The following is a 15,963-nucleotide window of genomic DNA, read 5'->3' on the forward strand; positions in this document are numbered from 1 at the left end:
CCTGGCTTGTTTTTATTTTTACAGATTTATCAGTGTTTTTAGTTAAAAATGTGAAATCTAGCATTACGTTGAGTTCTTCTAAACTGTCAGCACTCCCCGCTGCCGTCCACGAGAGGCAGTGCCTTGACTCAGCACCGTCCTATCTGGTCTCTCCTCTGAACCTTGCAGCACCCCAGGGAGGTGGGAAGGTGGGTGCCGTTCACCCTCGATCTCAGAGAGGCTGAGACCCTCGTTACCTGGTCATGTTCAGGATGCAAAGTCAAACAGACCCTGTCTCCTCGTAGGCATGTGTGTCTGTGTGTGTGTGTGTGTGTGTGTGTGTAGAGGGGTTTGTCCTCCATTAAGAAGTGCTCTGTTGAGGACACCCCTTCCTTAGGTAAGCTGGGAGCCTGGCTCTCCCCTTGGGAAGGTGCCTTGTAGCCAGTAGGTAGGTGCTTAGTAGATGTTCCTGATGAATGAATGTGTGAGCTCAGGGCTGTTGTGACTCCAGGCAGCCTGTGGCGGGGCAGGCAGCACATGGTGGCTTTATCTGTGTCACTGCCAGCTCTCCCCCGCCTTAGAACTTCAGGGCAGCAGCTTGGCCTCTTTCCTGTCTCTTTAGGCTGATTAACTCTGCTGAGGATAAAATAGGTAACTAATTAGGGCTTACTGTATAGCACAGGGAACTCTTCTCAATACTCTGTAATGACCTATATGGAAAACTAATCTACAAAAGAGTAGGTATATGTATAACTGATTCACTTTGCTGGACAGCGGAAACTACCATGACATCTTAAATCAACTATACTCCAATAAAAATTAAAAACAAAACAAAAACCTCTACCAAGGGCCTGACCCTCATTCCCTCTTTCCTTCCTGGTCCTGCCCTCTCCCTGCTCTTTCTAACCTTTAGTAATATCTTTTTTGGAAATGCCTTTTCTGCTTATTGTTTCCATTATGGACATTTTCAAACCTTGTGAAAAGTGTAAAGGGTGCTGTGCGGCTCTGGTCCTACAACGTGTGCCAGGAATTGAGCCCCTGGGGTCTCGGTTGTGGCCTTGTTACCTGGACCCATGCTGCTCAGTGGCCTTCCCGCGGGCCGAAGTCTCCTCCCCAGCCAGGCGGCGGCCTCAGTTTTCATCCTGGCTCTGACACATAAAGGTGTGTGGTTGTGCAGCTTATTTAATTACCTCTCGGGTTGGTGGTTGTGGCTTAATGTCACTGTGAGGTGTCATGAAATAGTAGTTCTTACATGCCTGCATGCCAGTGGTGGTAATCACTGTTTCCTGGGGTTGGGTGCAGAGGTTGGAACTGGACAGATTGGACCCAGATTCCAGCTGTGACTTTACATCTCCTCTCTCTGAGCCTGTTAGCAGGCCTGGAGAAGGGACATGGCCATAGCTCCCAGTAACATCGTCCTGCAGCACCAACGAGTCAGTATACCTGGGGCACTTCGCTGGTGGGTGCTAGAATTACCATTGAGTCCTCGCGTTTCCAAGCTTTCTGAGGGCAGGGCTACCCTGCCTTCCTCGTGTGACCAAGCTCACGCCTGTCCCAGGGCCTTTGCACGTGCCTTTTGCCGTGTGGAATGTTTCCCTCCATAGAGCAGCACGCTGGCTCCCTCTCTTCCTTGACCTCCGCTGACATGTCGTTCCCTCAGAGAGGCCTTCCAGAGCCCCCCAGGAAATGGCGCCCTCCCCACCCCCCATGTCTGCACTGCACCTGGCTTTCCTCCTGGTGCTTCTCGTCGCACTGATGGTTCCCTGCTGGTTTGTCTGTCTCCCCTCTTAGGGAGGAGGCCTGCCTCCTGCAGGCAGAGACTTTGGTGTCCTCTGTTCAGCCTTTATCCACAGCACCAAGAGCAGTGCTCGGACCTTGTAGGTGCTCAGTAAGTTCACATCGACCCAGTAAATTTTGAGTCTTCCTTGGTGACACCAGGAGAGGGCCACCTCAGACACTCGTCCTCACAGCACCTTAGGAGACTGGTCTCTCACCATGGGACCCGCAGGTTTCACGCTGTCACAGACACGACGGGGAAGCCAGGGCCCGGACCTCCCAGTCATGTCCTCGTGATGCCTATGTGGCTGCTCTGGGTCCGAAAAGACAGGAGAGGGTCTGTTTTTGACCCCGAGGTTGGGGAGGAGCCCCCCGATTCCCCTCCTTCCCTTTCGTCCCCTGAGACCTGGGCTGTGGGCTGTTATCTCCCCTGTAGCAGCCTGAGGGCAGCGTGGGTCCCGGGACCCATTTCTCGTCTCAGGGTCTTTGGTGGGCATCCTGAGTGTGATTAGACTGAGGGGCCTTCCTATTTATCTGTGTCCTCTTCCTTCCCCATTTCCCCCTTCGTTCCAATTTATCTGTACCCTAACAGTGTGGGGGTAGTGTATCTTAAGTGTGGGTAGAGGACTGAGTGGGATGGCACCAGTATGGGCTTTGAACAGAGCCTGGCAAATACAAGGGTTTGAAATTTAGCTAAACAGAAGAAACCAACAAACTATACGTCTTTCCAAAAGAGGACTTGAGGCAACATATTAAAACAGATAAAAAAAAAAAAAATAGTGAGACGTGTTATGTGTAAATGGGCACCAGGTGGAAATGCAGGTTGGCGATCAGGGAGAGGGTTCGGGCGTGTCGTGGTGGCCACGCGCCCACGTGCACTCACTGGATGTGGAGCTTTGGCTGTGAGCTTCCTCGCAGCCAATTCCAAGAGGGACATGAAGTTCACGGGGTTTGTTAGGAGAAAAAACAGAACCGGCTCTCCGGGAGAAATTCACACCTTCCTGGTCTTGAGATCTGAGTGTTACAGTAAACAGTCCACCACAGGTGGACAGAGACAGCAGGTTTTGAGGTAGATAAGAAACTCGGGTGCTTATTGCGTTTAAAGGCGTCATTTTCTACCAGTGACTGCTTTCCTCTGTTGAGGCTGTCGGGAGGTGCCGAGACCAGCTCGGCGACTCGAGGCGAGTGACGGGTGCCGCAAGCTTGAAGAAGACACAGACACAGACTGAAGAGAAAAGTGGGACTGGGGGGCTCAAGACCTCTCGGATCAAGAGCCCCGCTGACTCATCCCAGGCTGCTTTTATTGAGTTCGTGGGCTAACATTCTCAGGTTACACTCATAAACAATCAAAGGCCTCACATGACTGAGGCAATTATCTTTGTTTACTTCCTGGGTCCGAGTTGAGCAGGTGTGGATCTGAGCTGGGTGTGGAGAGCAAAACAGCCCTGGGGGCAGGAGACCTCTCTCAGATATTAGGGGTCTGTGCCCCACCCGTGTTGGCCCCTCTGCGACTGTGCCTGTCTTAGGTTGTTCCTCCTCTGAGGAATCTTACCCGTCTTTGGCTAACCAGCCATCCCTCAGGACCAAACAGGGTGATATTAGTCTCCACGCCCCGCACCCTCAGTTCCTCCACTGCTCAAGCAGGACATTCTGAATCCCATTGCTCGGCCCACATACTTCAACATTTTCAAGGTTTCAGAAAGGTTCCCGAATGTCTTCCCACAGGGAGGGTTGCTCCTACAGATCATTACGGGCTGTGTATTGGAGAGGCCTCAGCCCCTCTCACAGAGTCTAGGGGACTCAGTGCAGGCAAACCACATCTCTCAGTAAACCTGAGTATTTCTGTGTTAGTATGGAGTCCATTGTCCTGTGATCTGCTGTCTGATCCGTGGCTGATAAACATCTGTAACTGGGAACGTATTGGGTTGGCCAGAAAGTCTGTTCGGGTTCTTCTGTACCACCTTATGGAAGAAACCCGAACAGACTTTTTGGCCAGCTCAGTATTATCGTTCAAAACAGATGCTGTCCGGTCGCAGAGACCTGGAAAACCGCTTAGAAATTACCAGGCTGTTTCTTCCCTAGTGGCTGATGATATTCACCAAGGAAACGCCTCCACGGTTATTCTCATCCTGCCTTGCCTTTGGGTTTTGTGTGGCTAATAAGAGTGATTGACTGAGCCCACTGGATCTCTTAGACTGTATAGGAATTATTTTTGAAAGGGAAAAGGGAACTTGTCTAGACAAGTGGCCCTAAATAGCACACAATCCAGACCGGTGAGGGGCGGTGTAGCAGGCGGGCCCTGCTCTGCCGGCTGATTTGGACTTGGCTTTCTTCCCTCAGGTGAACTGCGACAAGCCATCGTGGCCATGATGAACAGGAAGGAGGAGCTGGAAGAGGAGAACAGGTAACGAGAGCTGCCGGCTTGCGGGGCCGTCTCCTCCGTGGAAATTCTACCTCTGGGGCAGAGAGAGTAGCACCGCGAAGGAGGTTTTGCTTTATTGGCAGAGCTGCGACCGGTGATTCCACACGTTTCGGTTTGGGATGTCCCGCTTTAGTATATATATAGTGGCTGGAGTGTTAGCAAGAAACAAAAACCTATGACCCTGGCCCCATTTTAGAACAGACCGAGGCTCTGTAAAGCAATCTTTTTTAGTTTTTAAACTCTTTAAAAAAAACCAAACTTTGAGATACAATTCACATATCATATAATTCACCCATTTACTGGTTTTTAGGATGTTCACAGATAAATGCAAGCACCACCACAGTCAGTTTTAGAACCTTTTTAAAACTCCCTCCGAAAGAAGCCCCATCCTCACAGCCATCACCCTGCGAGCCCCTTAAGCAGTGGGTGACTTTTAATTGAGGGTCTGTCTGCCATGATCCAAGCACTAGAATACTTAAAATTTTCTTCAATCAGGTACACCTTGGGCAAGATGGTATGTGGGGTCTTCTGACTTCCCCCAGAGCCCAGTTGCAGACACAGAGAGGTCAAAGGGTTTTATTCATTTTGATGCGCTGTTGAAAGCAGGGCTAGATACCGGCCAGGTGTTAGCCGTGTTGCCACCGTCTGGCTGCCCGGACATGAGCTGCTTCACAGTCGGGACCTTGTCTTGGCCTCGTCTTGGCCTCAGGGTGGTCACTAGAGGGGTTTGCCTGCGGTTATCTGCTGAGGCTCTGCGAGCACGACAGGCTGCCTCCCAGGGGTGTGTGAGTGTGTGTGCGCTCATGTCGCCCTGTTTGTTTATTTGGCTGCGACAGGTCTTAGTTACCGTGCGCAGGATCTCCGTTGCGCGGTTGGACTTCTGTCTAGTGTGGGCTCCAGAGCACACGGGCTCAGGAGTTGCGGCGCATGGGCTTAGTTGCCCCACGGCATGAGGGATCTTAGTTCCCCAGTCAGGGATCGAACCCGCGTCCCCTGCATTGGAAGGCAGATTCTTAACCACCGGACCACCAGGGAAGTCCCTCATGTTTCCCTCTTATCCTTGTACTCAGAGCAGGAATTTTGTCCCTGGTGACACGGAGTCGTGATTCTCCTTTTTAAGCCTCGATTTGGGCCCTGCTTGACAAGCTTCTCCCTCATCCTTTATGGAAACATATAAAAGCAAACAAGCGTGATCTGGAAAACAAAAGTTTTTAAAAAAGGGAATCTTCAGACAGTGTAATTTTCCAACGAAAATAAATTCCAACAACGGGCTGTAGATAGTGTAGGATGCTTTTTCCTTGCTCCAGCTGGGGCCATTATCTTGGAAAAAGCCATAGATTTTTGTCTTACCTTGTAAAGAACAGTAGTCACTGTCTGGTAATTTCTTCTCCTTCCCAGCGAGAGGAAAAAAAAATCACACTGTGTTTGTGTTGGGGGGTTTCCAGGCCCAAGGAGGGGGTTGGGATTCATACACTTTTGCTTATGTTCTGATGTCACGTGGCAAGTGTCCTCTAGATTTAGGATGTGGCTGCACCAGAGTTAGTAAATGTTTTCTAGAAGTAGCCACTTGAGGTCTAGCGACGAAGACAGTCAGAAGAACCCTGCTTGGCTCATTGTGGTAACTTGTTATTTCTGGAAGAGCTGCTGTCCTCTCTGCTATTTAAGACCAAGGACGACAGAGTTGCAGGCGAATGTGTTTGAGAGGGTTAACACACTCCAGATTTAAAATACATTCCATGCGATGTCAAACGATTTAGCTCTGGAAGGCACTATATGCTTGTTTAACCTGGAGTGGTGAGGGAGCAGGGGAAAGGTGTGTTTTGTGGCAGAAGGAGAAATGGGGCTCCCGTTGTCCATCAGGTAACTAGAGCCTATCTTCTGCTTTTGTGGTTTAGGCAGTTCTTTTGGCCAGTCTTGCAGTCCTTTCCTTTGTTAAATCTCCTACGCAGTGTGAATGTCTCGGTTGAATGTGCTGCACCTCTGCGTGGGGTGTGTTGAAGGGGGCTTGCCTGCATTGGTTCAGCACATCGTTTTCCCCTGCTTTAAGCTGCCCACAGGCTCTCAGGGCCGCAGGGCCGGGCCGCAGACAACTCATCCTAATTATAACTCGGAGGCTCTTGAGCAGAGTTTGGTATCTCCTCAAATCAGTGTATATGAGATGGACTTGAACTGAGGTCTCTGCAGAGCCTGGTGGAACCTGAGTGAACTAGGACTTGACTCCACGGTCTCTCGGTTGACAGCGTCTGAGCAGGTGGGACCTCCTCTCCCCAGGTCGCTGCGGAACCTGCTTGACGGTGAGATGCAGCACTCAGCCACGCTCCGCCAAGAGGTCGACTCCTTGAAAAGGAAGGTGGCCGAGCAGGAGGAGCGGCACAGCACGAAGGTCCAGGCGTTGGCAAGGTAGGTGGGGGGGTGGGGTGGGGGGGCTGTGTTCAAACCCCGAGCACACCTTTCAGCAACACTTTTTAATTAAAGAAAAAAGCAACCAACGGAAATAAAATGTATGCATCTGAAATTTTAACTTATTCAGTATTGAATCAATATTGAATAGCATGTATGTACATGGTTCAATATACAAAAGGTACGAATTGCTAAACTCTGTGATGCCCGGCCACCAGCTCGCCCCTGGAGGTGGGCAGTGCTGCCATCCCGGAGGTGAGCCGGGCGCACCCGAGCAGACGCGTACGTTCAGATGCACAAACTTCTTCTTTTTTTAAAAGTGTAAAATTTGATATTTTTTTTCTTATTAGTAATGTATATATGACAATCCCAGTCTCTCAGTTCATCCCCCTGCCGGCGTCCATATGTTTGTTCTCTACATCTGGTTGATCTGTACCATTTTTCTGGATTCTGCCTATATGCGTTACTATACGATACGTGTTTTTCTCTTTCTGACTCACTTCACTCTCTATGACAGTCTCTACGTCCATCTACAAATGTCCCAATTTCGTTCCTTTTTTTTACGGCTGAGAATACTCCATTGTATATATGTACCACATTTTTTTTATCCATTCATCTGTTGATGGACATTTAGGTTGCTTCCATGTCCTGGCTATTGTAAATAGTGCTGCAGTGAACATTGGGACACCTGTCTTTTTGAATTATGGTTTTCTCTGGGTATATGCCCAGGAGTGGAATTGCTGGGTCATGTGGTAGCTCTATTTTTAGTTTTTTTCAGGAACCATCATACTGTTTTCCATAGTGGCTGTACCAATTTTCATTCCCACCAGCAGTGCAGGAGGGTTCCCCTTTCTCCACACCCTCACCAGCATTTATTGTTTGTAGGTTGTCTGATGTGATGATGCCCGTTCTGACTGGTGTGAGATGATACCTCATTGTCGTTTTGATTTGCATTTCTCTAATAATCAGTGATGTTGAGCAGCTTTTCATGTGCCTCTTGGCCGCCTGTATGTCTTCTTTGGAGAAATGCCTGTTTAGGTCTTCTGCCCATTTTTTGATTGGGTTGGTTTTTTGTTTTTGTTTTTGTTTTTTGATATTGAGCTACATGAACTGTTGGAGATTAATCCTTTGCCTGTTGATTCATTTGCAAATATTTTCTCTGATTCTGAGGGTTCTCTTTTCGTCTTATTTATACTTTCCTTTGCTGTGCAAAAGCTTTTCAGTTTTGTAAGGTCCCACTTGTTTATTTTTATTTCAATTACTCTGGGAGATGGGTCAAAAAAGATCTTGCTGTGATTTATGTCAAAGAGTGTTCTTCCTGTGTTTTCCTCTAGGAGTTTTATAATGTCTGGGCTTACATTTAGGTCTTTAATTCATTTTGAGTTTATTTTTGTGTATGGTGTTATGAACTTTTTTTTCTTTTCACTTCCCTCCCATCCTCCCTTTCTGCCGTGATGCAAGTGGTCATGTATCCTACACCCCACTCCCTCCCTCCACAGCTTAGAGGGCGTTCTGCGTGGGGTACACAGGGCTGCCATCTCTCTAACGGCTCCGATCCCTCCTTGCACGCTGGCACACCAACAGCCAGGCATCTGGGTTGTTTCTAGCCTTTTGCTGCTCCTAATAATAATAACATTCATGTTTGTCATTTTGTCCCCACATGACTGTATTTGCGGGAGAAGTTGCTGGAAGTAGAATTGCTGGGTCAAAGCTCAGTGCTTTTCTGAGTTGGATAGCGGTCTCAACCTGCCCTCCGTGGAGGCTGGGCCTCACCCTGCATAGCCCTGCCCCCGGGGCGGATCCCACTTTGGGGTCGTTGATAAAATCACAGGTGAAAGCGGTGCTGGCAGAATATTTTTCCTTTGCATTCCCCCTGGTTCAGAGTCTGGCTGAACCTTTTTTTTTTGAGCTATCTTATTAATATTTCCTTTTCTGTGACTTTGTTTATATCTTGTTAAAGAGAACTGTAAAGCAACTGCCCACCCCCACCAAAGCACCAACTCCCCTAAAAACGTGCGTTTTTACTGAATTCGTTCACATGCAAACGTATTTTTAAGTACCATACTTAACATCTCCAGCCTGTCACTTCTTAGGCTGCCTCCCTCCACCACTGAAGCTTCATGGTCACCATTTTCCTGTTCCTGGACGTGGCATTTCATGGAGTTAATGCACCATCTTAAAATAACCACTGATTGCTGGGCATTTGAGTTGTTTCCGTTTTTTCCCCCCATTTTAGGTAAGATGAGCAGTTTACCACGTTGTTCTTTAAAACTAGTTTAAAATTAGACCAGGAGGTAAAACTGTCTTGCGGATGTGCGGGGGAGCCCAGGGTTAAGTAAACCGGCAGCAGCGGTGTTTCCCAGCCTCGTGCTGTCAGCTGATGGGAGTGGCACTAAAGTGTTATGTGTATGTCACTGAAAGTTGGCACCCTGATCCCATATTTAATTTAATTAAATTGATTTTTTCTTATTAGTCATCTATTTTATTTATTTATTTATTGGCTGTGTTGGATGTTCATTGCTGCGCACGGGCTTTCTCTAGTTGCGGTGAGCGGGGGCTCCTCTTCGTTGTGGTGCACGATGTGTCATCTGTTTTATACATATTAATGTATATATGGCAATCCCAGTCATTCAGTTCATCTCCCCCCCCCCCCCCCACCCCCTGCTTTCCCTCCTTGGTGTCCATGTTTGTTCTCTCCATCTGTGTCTCTCTTTCTGCCTTGCACACTGGTTGATCTGTACCATTTAATTTTAATTTGAACTTCTCTCCTTTGTTCACATTTGAGAATGACACCTCAGGAGCTTCAGAGGCAGTTAAGTGACTGATACAGTCCCAGCTTCCTGTTGGACATTCTCTCGAGTGGACCCCCGTCTCACCGGGCTGTGCTGGGGTTCCGTGGTGTCATTGTGTTTCATGTTCTCAATGAAACTGCAGTCTGTGGAGACTCGGGTTCTGAGTCATGGAAGTAAGGCAGACTTCTGTCCCCTGTCATTTTTTATTGTGATAGGAGCCAGATTAGCCTTGAGTCCTTGCTCCAGTGCTTGCAAATTGTGTGTGTTGGGTGAATTGCTTCACCCGCCACAAGCACGCGTTTCCTCGTTTATGAAATGGAGAGGGTGGGCTTATCCCCCTGCGAGGGCCCAGCGAGGAGGAGTGTGTGTGTGAAAGTACAGAAGGTGCTGGGCGGGGGCACGCTGTTGGAGTGTGTTTACAGTAAATGTGTTTTGAGAATATGATAATTTGGGGGTAAATTTTATTTAGCCCACGAATGGAATAGAAAAAACTAACTTCTTAATGGAGGAATCTTGTAAACTGAAGCCTCTCCATTTAAACAATGGTGGCTGAGCGTTGAGGGTGCCTGAAAGTTTGCAGTTTGCAGGTAGGAGGAACGTGTATAAAATGCGCAAACACTTCAGAAGGAGAAAGCTGGAGGAAAGCAAACGTTGAGTTGAAAAACTCAACTGCTGACGTGTTGCTGCCAGACGTGACCGCTGCCAGCTGTCAGAACTTTCTGCTCGCTTGGCCGCAGGAGGAGCGGCTGTCAGTGTTGTCGGATGGTGGACCTGCGTGGTCAGTTGCGGCTGGGGGGCTGGGGGGTGCTGTCACCGACGGAACACAGGCAGGATGTGCAGGATCACAGGCCGGAGGCGAGGCCCACGTGGGTGCACCAGGGCTGCCCTGTTCCGGGTCCCCGTGTGTCCAGGTGGCAGGTCTCACAAGCAGGTGGTTTGTCCTAGTGGTTGGTGGCAGGGATTCTGACTTTGGACCCTGGGGATCCGATCATGGCTCTGCTGCTTATTAGCTGTGTGACCTCGAGCAGGTTACTTAACTTCTCTGTCTGTTTCCTTGGCTATAAAATGAGGATAAGAGAACTCTCTACCTCATAGACTGGTTAAATAGTAAAATGACAGACCATGTATCGGCTCTGTGAATGCACTTCATGAATGCTCAAAAATGTTAACTATGATTACCATTTTCCTCCAGCATAATGATTATATTACTAAGAAACCTTGCTTAATCAGAAGTTGTATTTTAATGGCAGTGGTGCAGAAAGAATTAAGAATTAGGCTATTTCAGACTCAAGGAAGTGAAATTATTTTTGCCGTGAGTACTCCAATGCTGAGAAGCGTGTTTGGGTGTATGGGGGGCTTACTGGCTCTGAGTGTAGAGTTGTAAAAATGGGAACATCCCTGAGCAAACCTAGCGTTTTATTGCACATTCATTTTGCTCAAAATTAATGGCTTTTCTTTCGTGCTATCATGGCTCAACAAAGAGCAAGGTCATATAACCACCCCCATGCCTTTGTGGCGCCGAGCAGCTGCTCCTCGCTAGGCGGAGGCATTGTAATCAGTTGCTGTTCAGGGTCGGTAAATCTCATTCCCCGAATAATTGATTGCCTTATTTCCTGTGGAATTAAGAAAACTCGAGCTAAAACAACAGGGTCCTACTGCATAAGCACAGGGAACTATATTCAATATCCTGTGATAAACAGGGTATGAAATGGAAAAGAATATGAAAAAGAATATATGTATAACTGAATCTCTTTGCTGTAAAGCAGACACTAACACGACATTGTAAATCAACTATATATACTTCAGTAAAATAAAAGAAAGCTCACGCTACGAGACAGGTGTTAGCAGAAAGAAAACACACCTTTACCTGAGCAGAAGTTCCTTTGAGGGAAGCAAACAGAGAGGGTTGTGAGATTACTTCAGGGACGTTTTCTGCTTCTGCTCTTTGTATTAGTTACCCCTGGCTGTGTAACAAATTATCTCCAAACTTGGTAGCTTAAAACGGTGACTATTGAGGATCCTCTATAACTTCTGTGACTTAGCAATGTGGGAATGGTGCAGAATTTCTCATAAGGTTGCGGTCAAGCTGTTGGCCAGAGCTGCGGTCATCTGAAGGCTTGACTGGGGCTGGAGGGTCCACTTTCCAGCTCCTTCACGTGGCTGTTGGCCGGAGACTTCAGTTCCCTGTCACATGGGCTGCTCTCTAGGGCTGCTCACAACCTAGCAGAATGAACTACCCAAGAGCAAGGGAACACACCCAACACGGAAGCCACTGTGTCTTTTGTAACCTAATCTCGGAAATGACACACGATTATGTCTGCTATATTCTGTTGTCACAGAGCTCAGCCCTGGTTCAGCATGAGAGGGGTCTGCACATGGATGTGAATACCAAGAAGTAGGGGTCATTGGGGGCCACCTCGGAGGCTGCCTGTCACACCCACCCTGGGACAAACACTACCCCAGTCTTCCTTGGCCGGCTCTTCCTCCTCCCCATTCTGTCCCTGTGTTTTGGTGGGAGTGACCCCACCACTGCCCCACCTGGGCTCCAGAGCAGGGCAGACGACATCGGCCTGGACAGTCAGCTTGTTTCATCCTGTGGCCACCATGATTAGGTCACAGGAGGGTGTGCGGCCAAGCTGATTTGGTAAGAAACAGTTCCAGCATTCTTGGGAGGATATGATGGGAGTCTGGAGTTGCTGGCTGCTGTCCTTACTGCTGTGGGGGAAGGTCCTGACCCCACGTGGTGACAACACAGTGGGGGATGGAGGGAGGGAGAAACCAACAGGTCCTAATGATACTGTTTGAGCTCCTGGATCCAGTCCTCCCTGAAGCTATATTTCCTCTGGACTTGTCAGGTATGTGAGCTGATAAATTCCTTTAGTTACCTGAGCCAGGTTGTGACGGCCTTCTCTCTGTTACAGTCCTCAGTCCTGACCAACCCGGCTGCCTTGTGTGGTTATTAGGGGATCAGAGCGGGGGGTGTTTTCTCTGTGCATAAGTGAAATCGCTCCTCAGCCATCGGCCTGCTGGGCCGTGAAGCGACCTCTTTGTTGTGATCACCGACGTGGTTAAGAGGGTTTCTTGAGGAGCACCCGCTGGTCAGTCCACAGAGCACCGCTCAGGGCCTCGCCTGCCCATGTCTCATGTCGGGACCAGCCTTCTGAGCATCCTTGCGTCATGACTTTCCCCTCCTCCTGGCGTTGGACTAGATGTGTGACTGGGGCCATTCCCTCCCACCTTCTGAGACTCTGGTCCTTCATCTTTAAAAGTTTGAGGTGGGTGGTGGGTTTGGGGCCCTCTCCACACCTTGTGTGCCGTGACGTCAGGCAGGATGCTGTGCGTGTGTCCTGGTTGCTGCTGGCGTGGAAGGGCTGTGTCTCATCCTCAGCGGGGGAGGCAGCACAGACTCCTGGCTCTGCCAGAACTCAGTAACTTCTCAAATCTCCCGTCACAACTGGGACATAATAATCTTAACTAATAGTCATGCTTTTGGTGGCAGAAACTCAAACCACATTAGCTTGGGTCTGCAGGGGAATTTTGTGTTTCTGGAACTGGTCCCTGGACCTGGGTGCTTCTGTGAGGTCAGTGCTCTTTCCTCCCTGCTCTGGGCTCTGTGTCCTCTGTGTTTTTGTTATAAGATTTATTATTTATTTATTTGTTTATTTTTGGCTGTGTCAGGTCTTAGTTACAGCAGGTGGGATCTTTTGTTACAGTGCTCAGGCCCTTCGTTGCAGCGTGCGGACTTCTCTCTAGCTGTGATATGCAGGTTTTCTCTTCCCTGGTTGAGGCATGCAGGCTTAGTAGTTGGGGTGTGTGGGCTTAGTTGCCCTGTGGCATGTGGGATCTTAGTTCCCGGACTAGGGATTGAACCTGCATCGTAAATGCTCTGTGGACGTTCCCCGACGTCTTCCTCCTAGCTGCTGCCTTGGCAACGCACGGCGAGGGATGCTGAGGCTCGGCCAGGATCTCATGAGTCCTTGCTTGACCCAGCTTTCCCCTGCACTGAGCATCTTGGAGCCTTTGGCGGCAGGCTTCATTTGACCTTTAGCCTCCCCTGGTGCTGTTTTCCGGCCCTGCTTGCCCAGCACGTGTCCCTTTATTTGTCCCTGTTGGGCTGCTGAGCAGTGATCTGAGACAGCGTCCTGCATGTAGACGGAAGTGGTCTGCACAACCTGTAAGCAAGGCTGGACCAAGGGCCTCGGGAGCCCTTCTCACGCCACTCCATCCAGCCTCCCGGGAGGCCTTTATTGGCTTTCTGTGAAGGCTTTAAATCTCTGTGTCTGCCCCAAGGCTCAGTCTCTCTCTCTCTCTCTTTTTTTTTAAATTATTGGAGAAAGATGAAGACTGTGCTTTTTGTGAAAAAGAACAATAAACATCTTATGTCCATATAAAGACATTGATTATGTTTTTAATCGCAAGAGGCAAATGGTCGAAGTTGAGAAAGTCAAACATGGAGGATACTGGCTTGAATTCTGAGCCTGTCCTGGGTTAGGGGTGGCATTTGGAACCAAGAGTCGGTTCTTTTCATCACCAACTCCCAGTTGGAATACATGCTTTGACAGGAAAAGCCAATAGTAGGTTTCGTCCTGTTGCCAACTCTGGAAGTTGGTGCTTGGGGTTCTGGGTTGAAAAGGATTCTGGGGTCTCATCCAGGCTCAACAGGAGGCAGTGCTGTTACTGATTGGTGACGTCTGCCGTGGACAAGAATTTGCCTTCCCTGTACTAGTGCTGGTGGAGCAGTGGGAGCTGCTGGAGATAAAGTCTCAAAGCCAAGAGGGCAGTCACACATGGGACTGAAAAAGGGAGAATCTGTCATTCTTTTATGACGTCCCCTTGTTCAGTCCGTCTCATGAAAGAAACACGCTCTGGAGGACTGTTTCAAACCCATTATGTAAAACAAAACAAAACTGCAGTCAGGGTGAGTAGAAATCAGAAATAAAGTCCAGTTTTTGTCTATATGTCTTTTGGTTTGTTGTCTGATTCTAGAAGCGCATGGTCGGGAACTGAGAGTTGGGAAGGGAGCTGAGGGTGGGCTTCTTTCACTAGAAGAAGAGTTGCTATAGTAGACATATTGTTTCCTGAAAAGCCCTCCCCTACATTTTTCCCACACGGAGAATCAACTGTGGCTTGGTTTTTAATTTTTTTTCCTCTTGGTTGGTGGTAGGGTTGGTTTTTAATTTTTTTTCCTCTTGGTTGGTGGTAGGGGTTGAACTCTCCCAAACACCCAAGGGTCAGCCCTGATTTGCCTAATCTGGTCAAGATAATTCCATCTCCTTTCCAAAATAATTGGTTCAGGTAACCATGGCTTGACCCAACTAGGTGTGGTGATTGGACTTGGCTCAGGAAATGGGCCCAAGATCTAATTCTGGCCATGGAGATGTGGCTGAGGTTTGCTAGGGCTTTGGAAGAAGATGGTCCCTTGGTGGTTGGATGGCTGGATGGCCCTGAGGGTGTAGAGGCAGGAACTGCTGTAGCCATTTTACCACCACGAGGGGGACAGCCTGAGGGCGAAGCTTATGCTACCGCTTGGAGTGGAGAGGAGGGCTGAGATAACTGGGTCTTATGGTATCAAAGGGCTGCTGAATCAGCCTCCCCTGGAAGCCAGACTCGCCCCTTGTGATGGCCAGTGAATCCCCTTTGCTAGTTAAGCTGTTTTGATTTGGATTTTCTGTTTCTTCATCAGGAGCCCTCATTGATGCAGAAGGCTTTGCCCACCATCTCCTGCCCAACCACGGGCTGGTTCAGGTCCCTCTGTGCTGTCCTTCCGTGGGAACCAGTGTCCCACTGTAGTTGTATTGTTGTCAGTCGTGTGTCTGTGTTCGCCTTTAGGCGGTAAGCTCCACGAGGACAGGGACCATGACCTTGTTGTCTTCCTGACCCCTAGCACCACACCTGGCACACAGTAGGTCCTCTGTAATAGCGGTTAGATGAGGGAGGGCAGGGACCACCGGACCAGTGACAGTGCCACTGGGTCCTAGTCTCGTTGAGGAACGTCAGCTCCTGGGACACCTAAGGGCTCTCCTGTTGGTGTCTTCCCTTGGCACAGAACTGTCACACCAGGCTCAGCTTCAGACCGGCTGATGGTTGTCATTTGCCCCAAGATGATGTTCTGGTCACTCTTGGGGGCTTGTGGCTTTCTGGAAACCCCTCAGCCATCTACTTAAATCTTATCGATTAAGATAGGTAGGTAGTGAGAACCCTCTGTATGAAGTGATGGAAACCCACCGGAAACTGTCTTGTGGAGAGGTGCCCTTGATTGCTCGTGTAACTGACAAGCTTCGGAGAAGAGCCAGCTCTCCGCCCAGCTGGATACAGAGCCGGGGGTGTCACGCGGGACCCCCGTCCTTCTGCGTCCCCCACTCCTTCCTTCGGGTGCAGCCTCGTTCTCAGGCCTGCTCTTCTCTCGTGGTGACAAGCGGGCTCCTGGGCAGCACTAGGCATAAATCTGATTGGCTTGGCACCCAGTGGGAGGAGAGCACGTCTCCCCGAAAGCTCGGGAGAAGGTCCTGGGGTTCCCTCTGAGTTCCCTAGCCAGATGTGCTGCTCTTGCTGCCCGGGCCTGGGTCGCGTGCCCCCCTGGAGCCAGGAGGCGGC

General features: G+C 49.4%; 1 protein-coding gene across 5 annotated transcripts in view; it reads left to right on the forward strand.

The window, feature by feature from the left end:
- The window catches only part of SNX29 (sorting nexin 29), a 559,063-nt gene that overhangs the window by 134,852 nt on the left and 408,248 nt on the right, over positions 1 to 15,963 (forward strand). For all 5 annotated transcript variants that reach the window (XM_057748481.1, XM_057748482.1, XM_057748483.1 and 2 more), the window contains 2 exons: positions 4,096 to 4,159; positions 6,449 to 6,577. In XM_057748481.1, coding sequence (XP_057604464.1) covers positions 4,096 to 4,159; positions 6,449 to 6,577 — 193 coding nt within the window. The remainder of the gene's footprint in view (positions 1 to 4,095; positions 4,160 to 6,448; positions 6,578 to 15,963) is intronic.

Source organism: Hippopotamus amphibius, chromosome 9 (assembly GCF_030028045.1).
Source record: "Hippopotamus amphibius kiboko isolate mHipAmp2 chromosome 9, mHipAmp2.hap2, whole genome shotgun sequence".
NCBI classification, from domain to species: Eukaryota; Metazoa; Chordata; class Mammalia; order Artiodactyla; family Hippopotamidae; genus Hippopotamus; species Hippopotamus amphibius.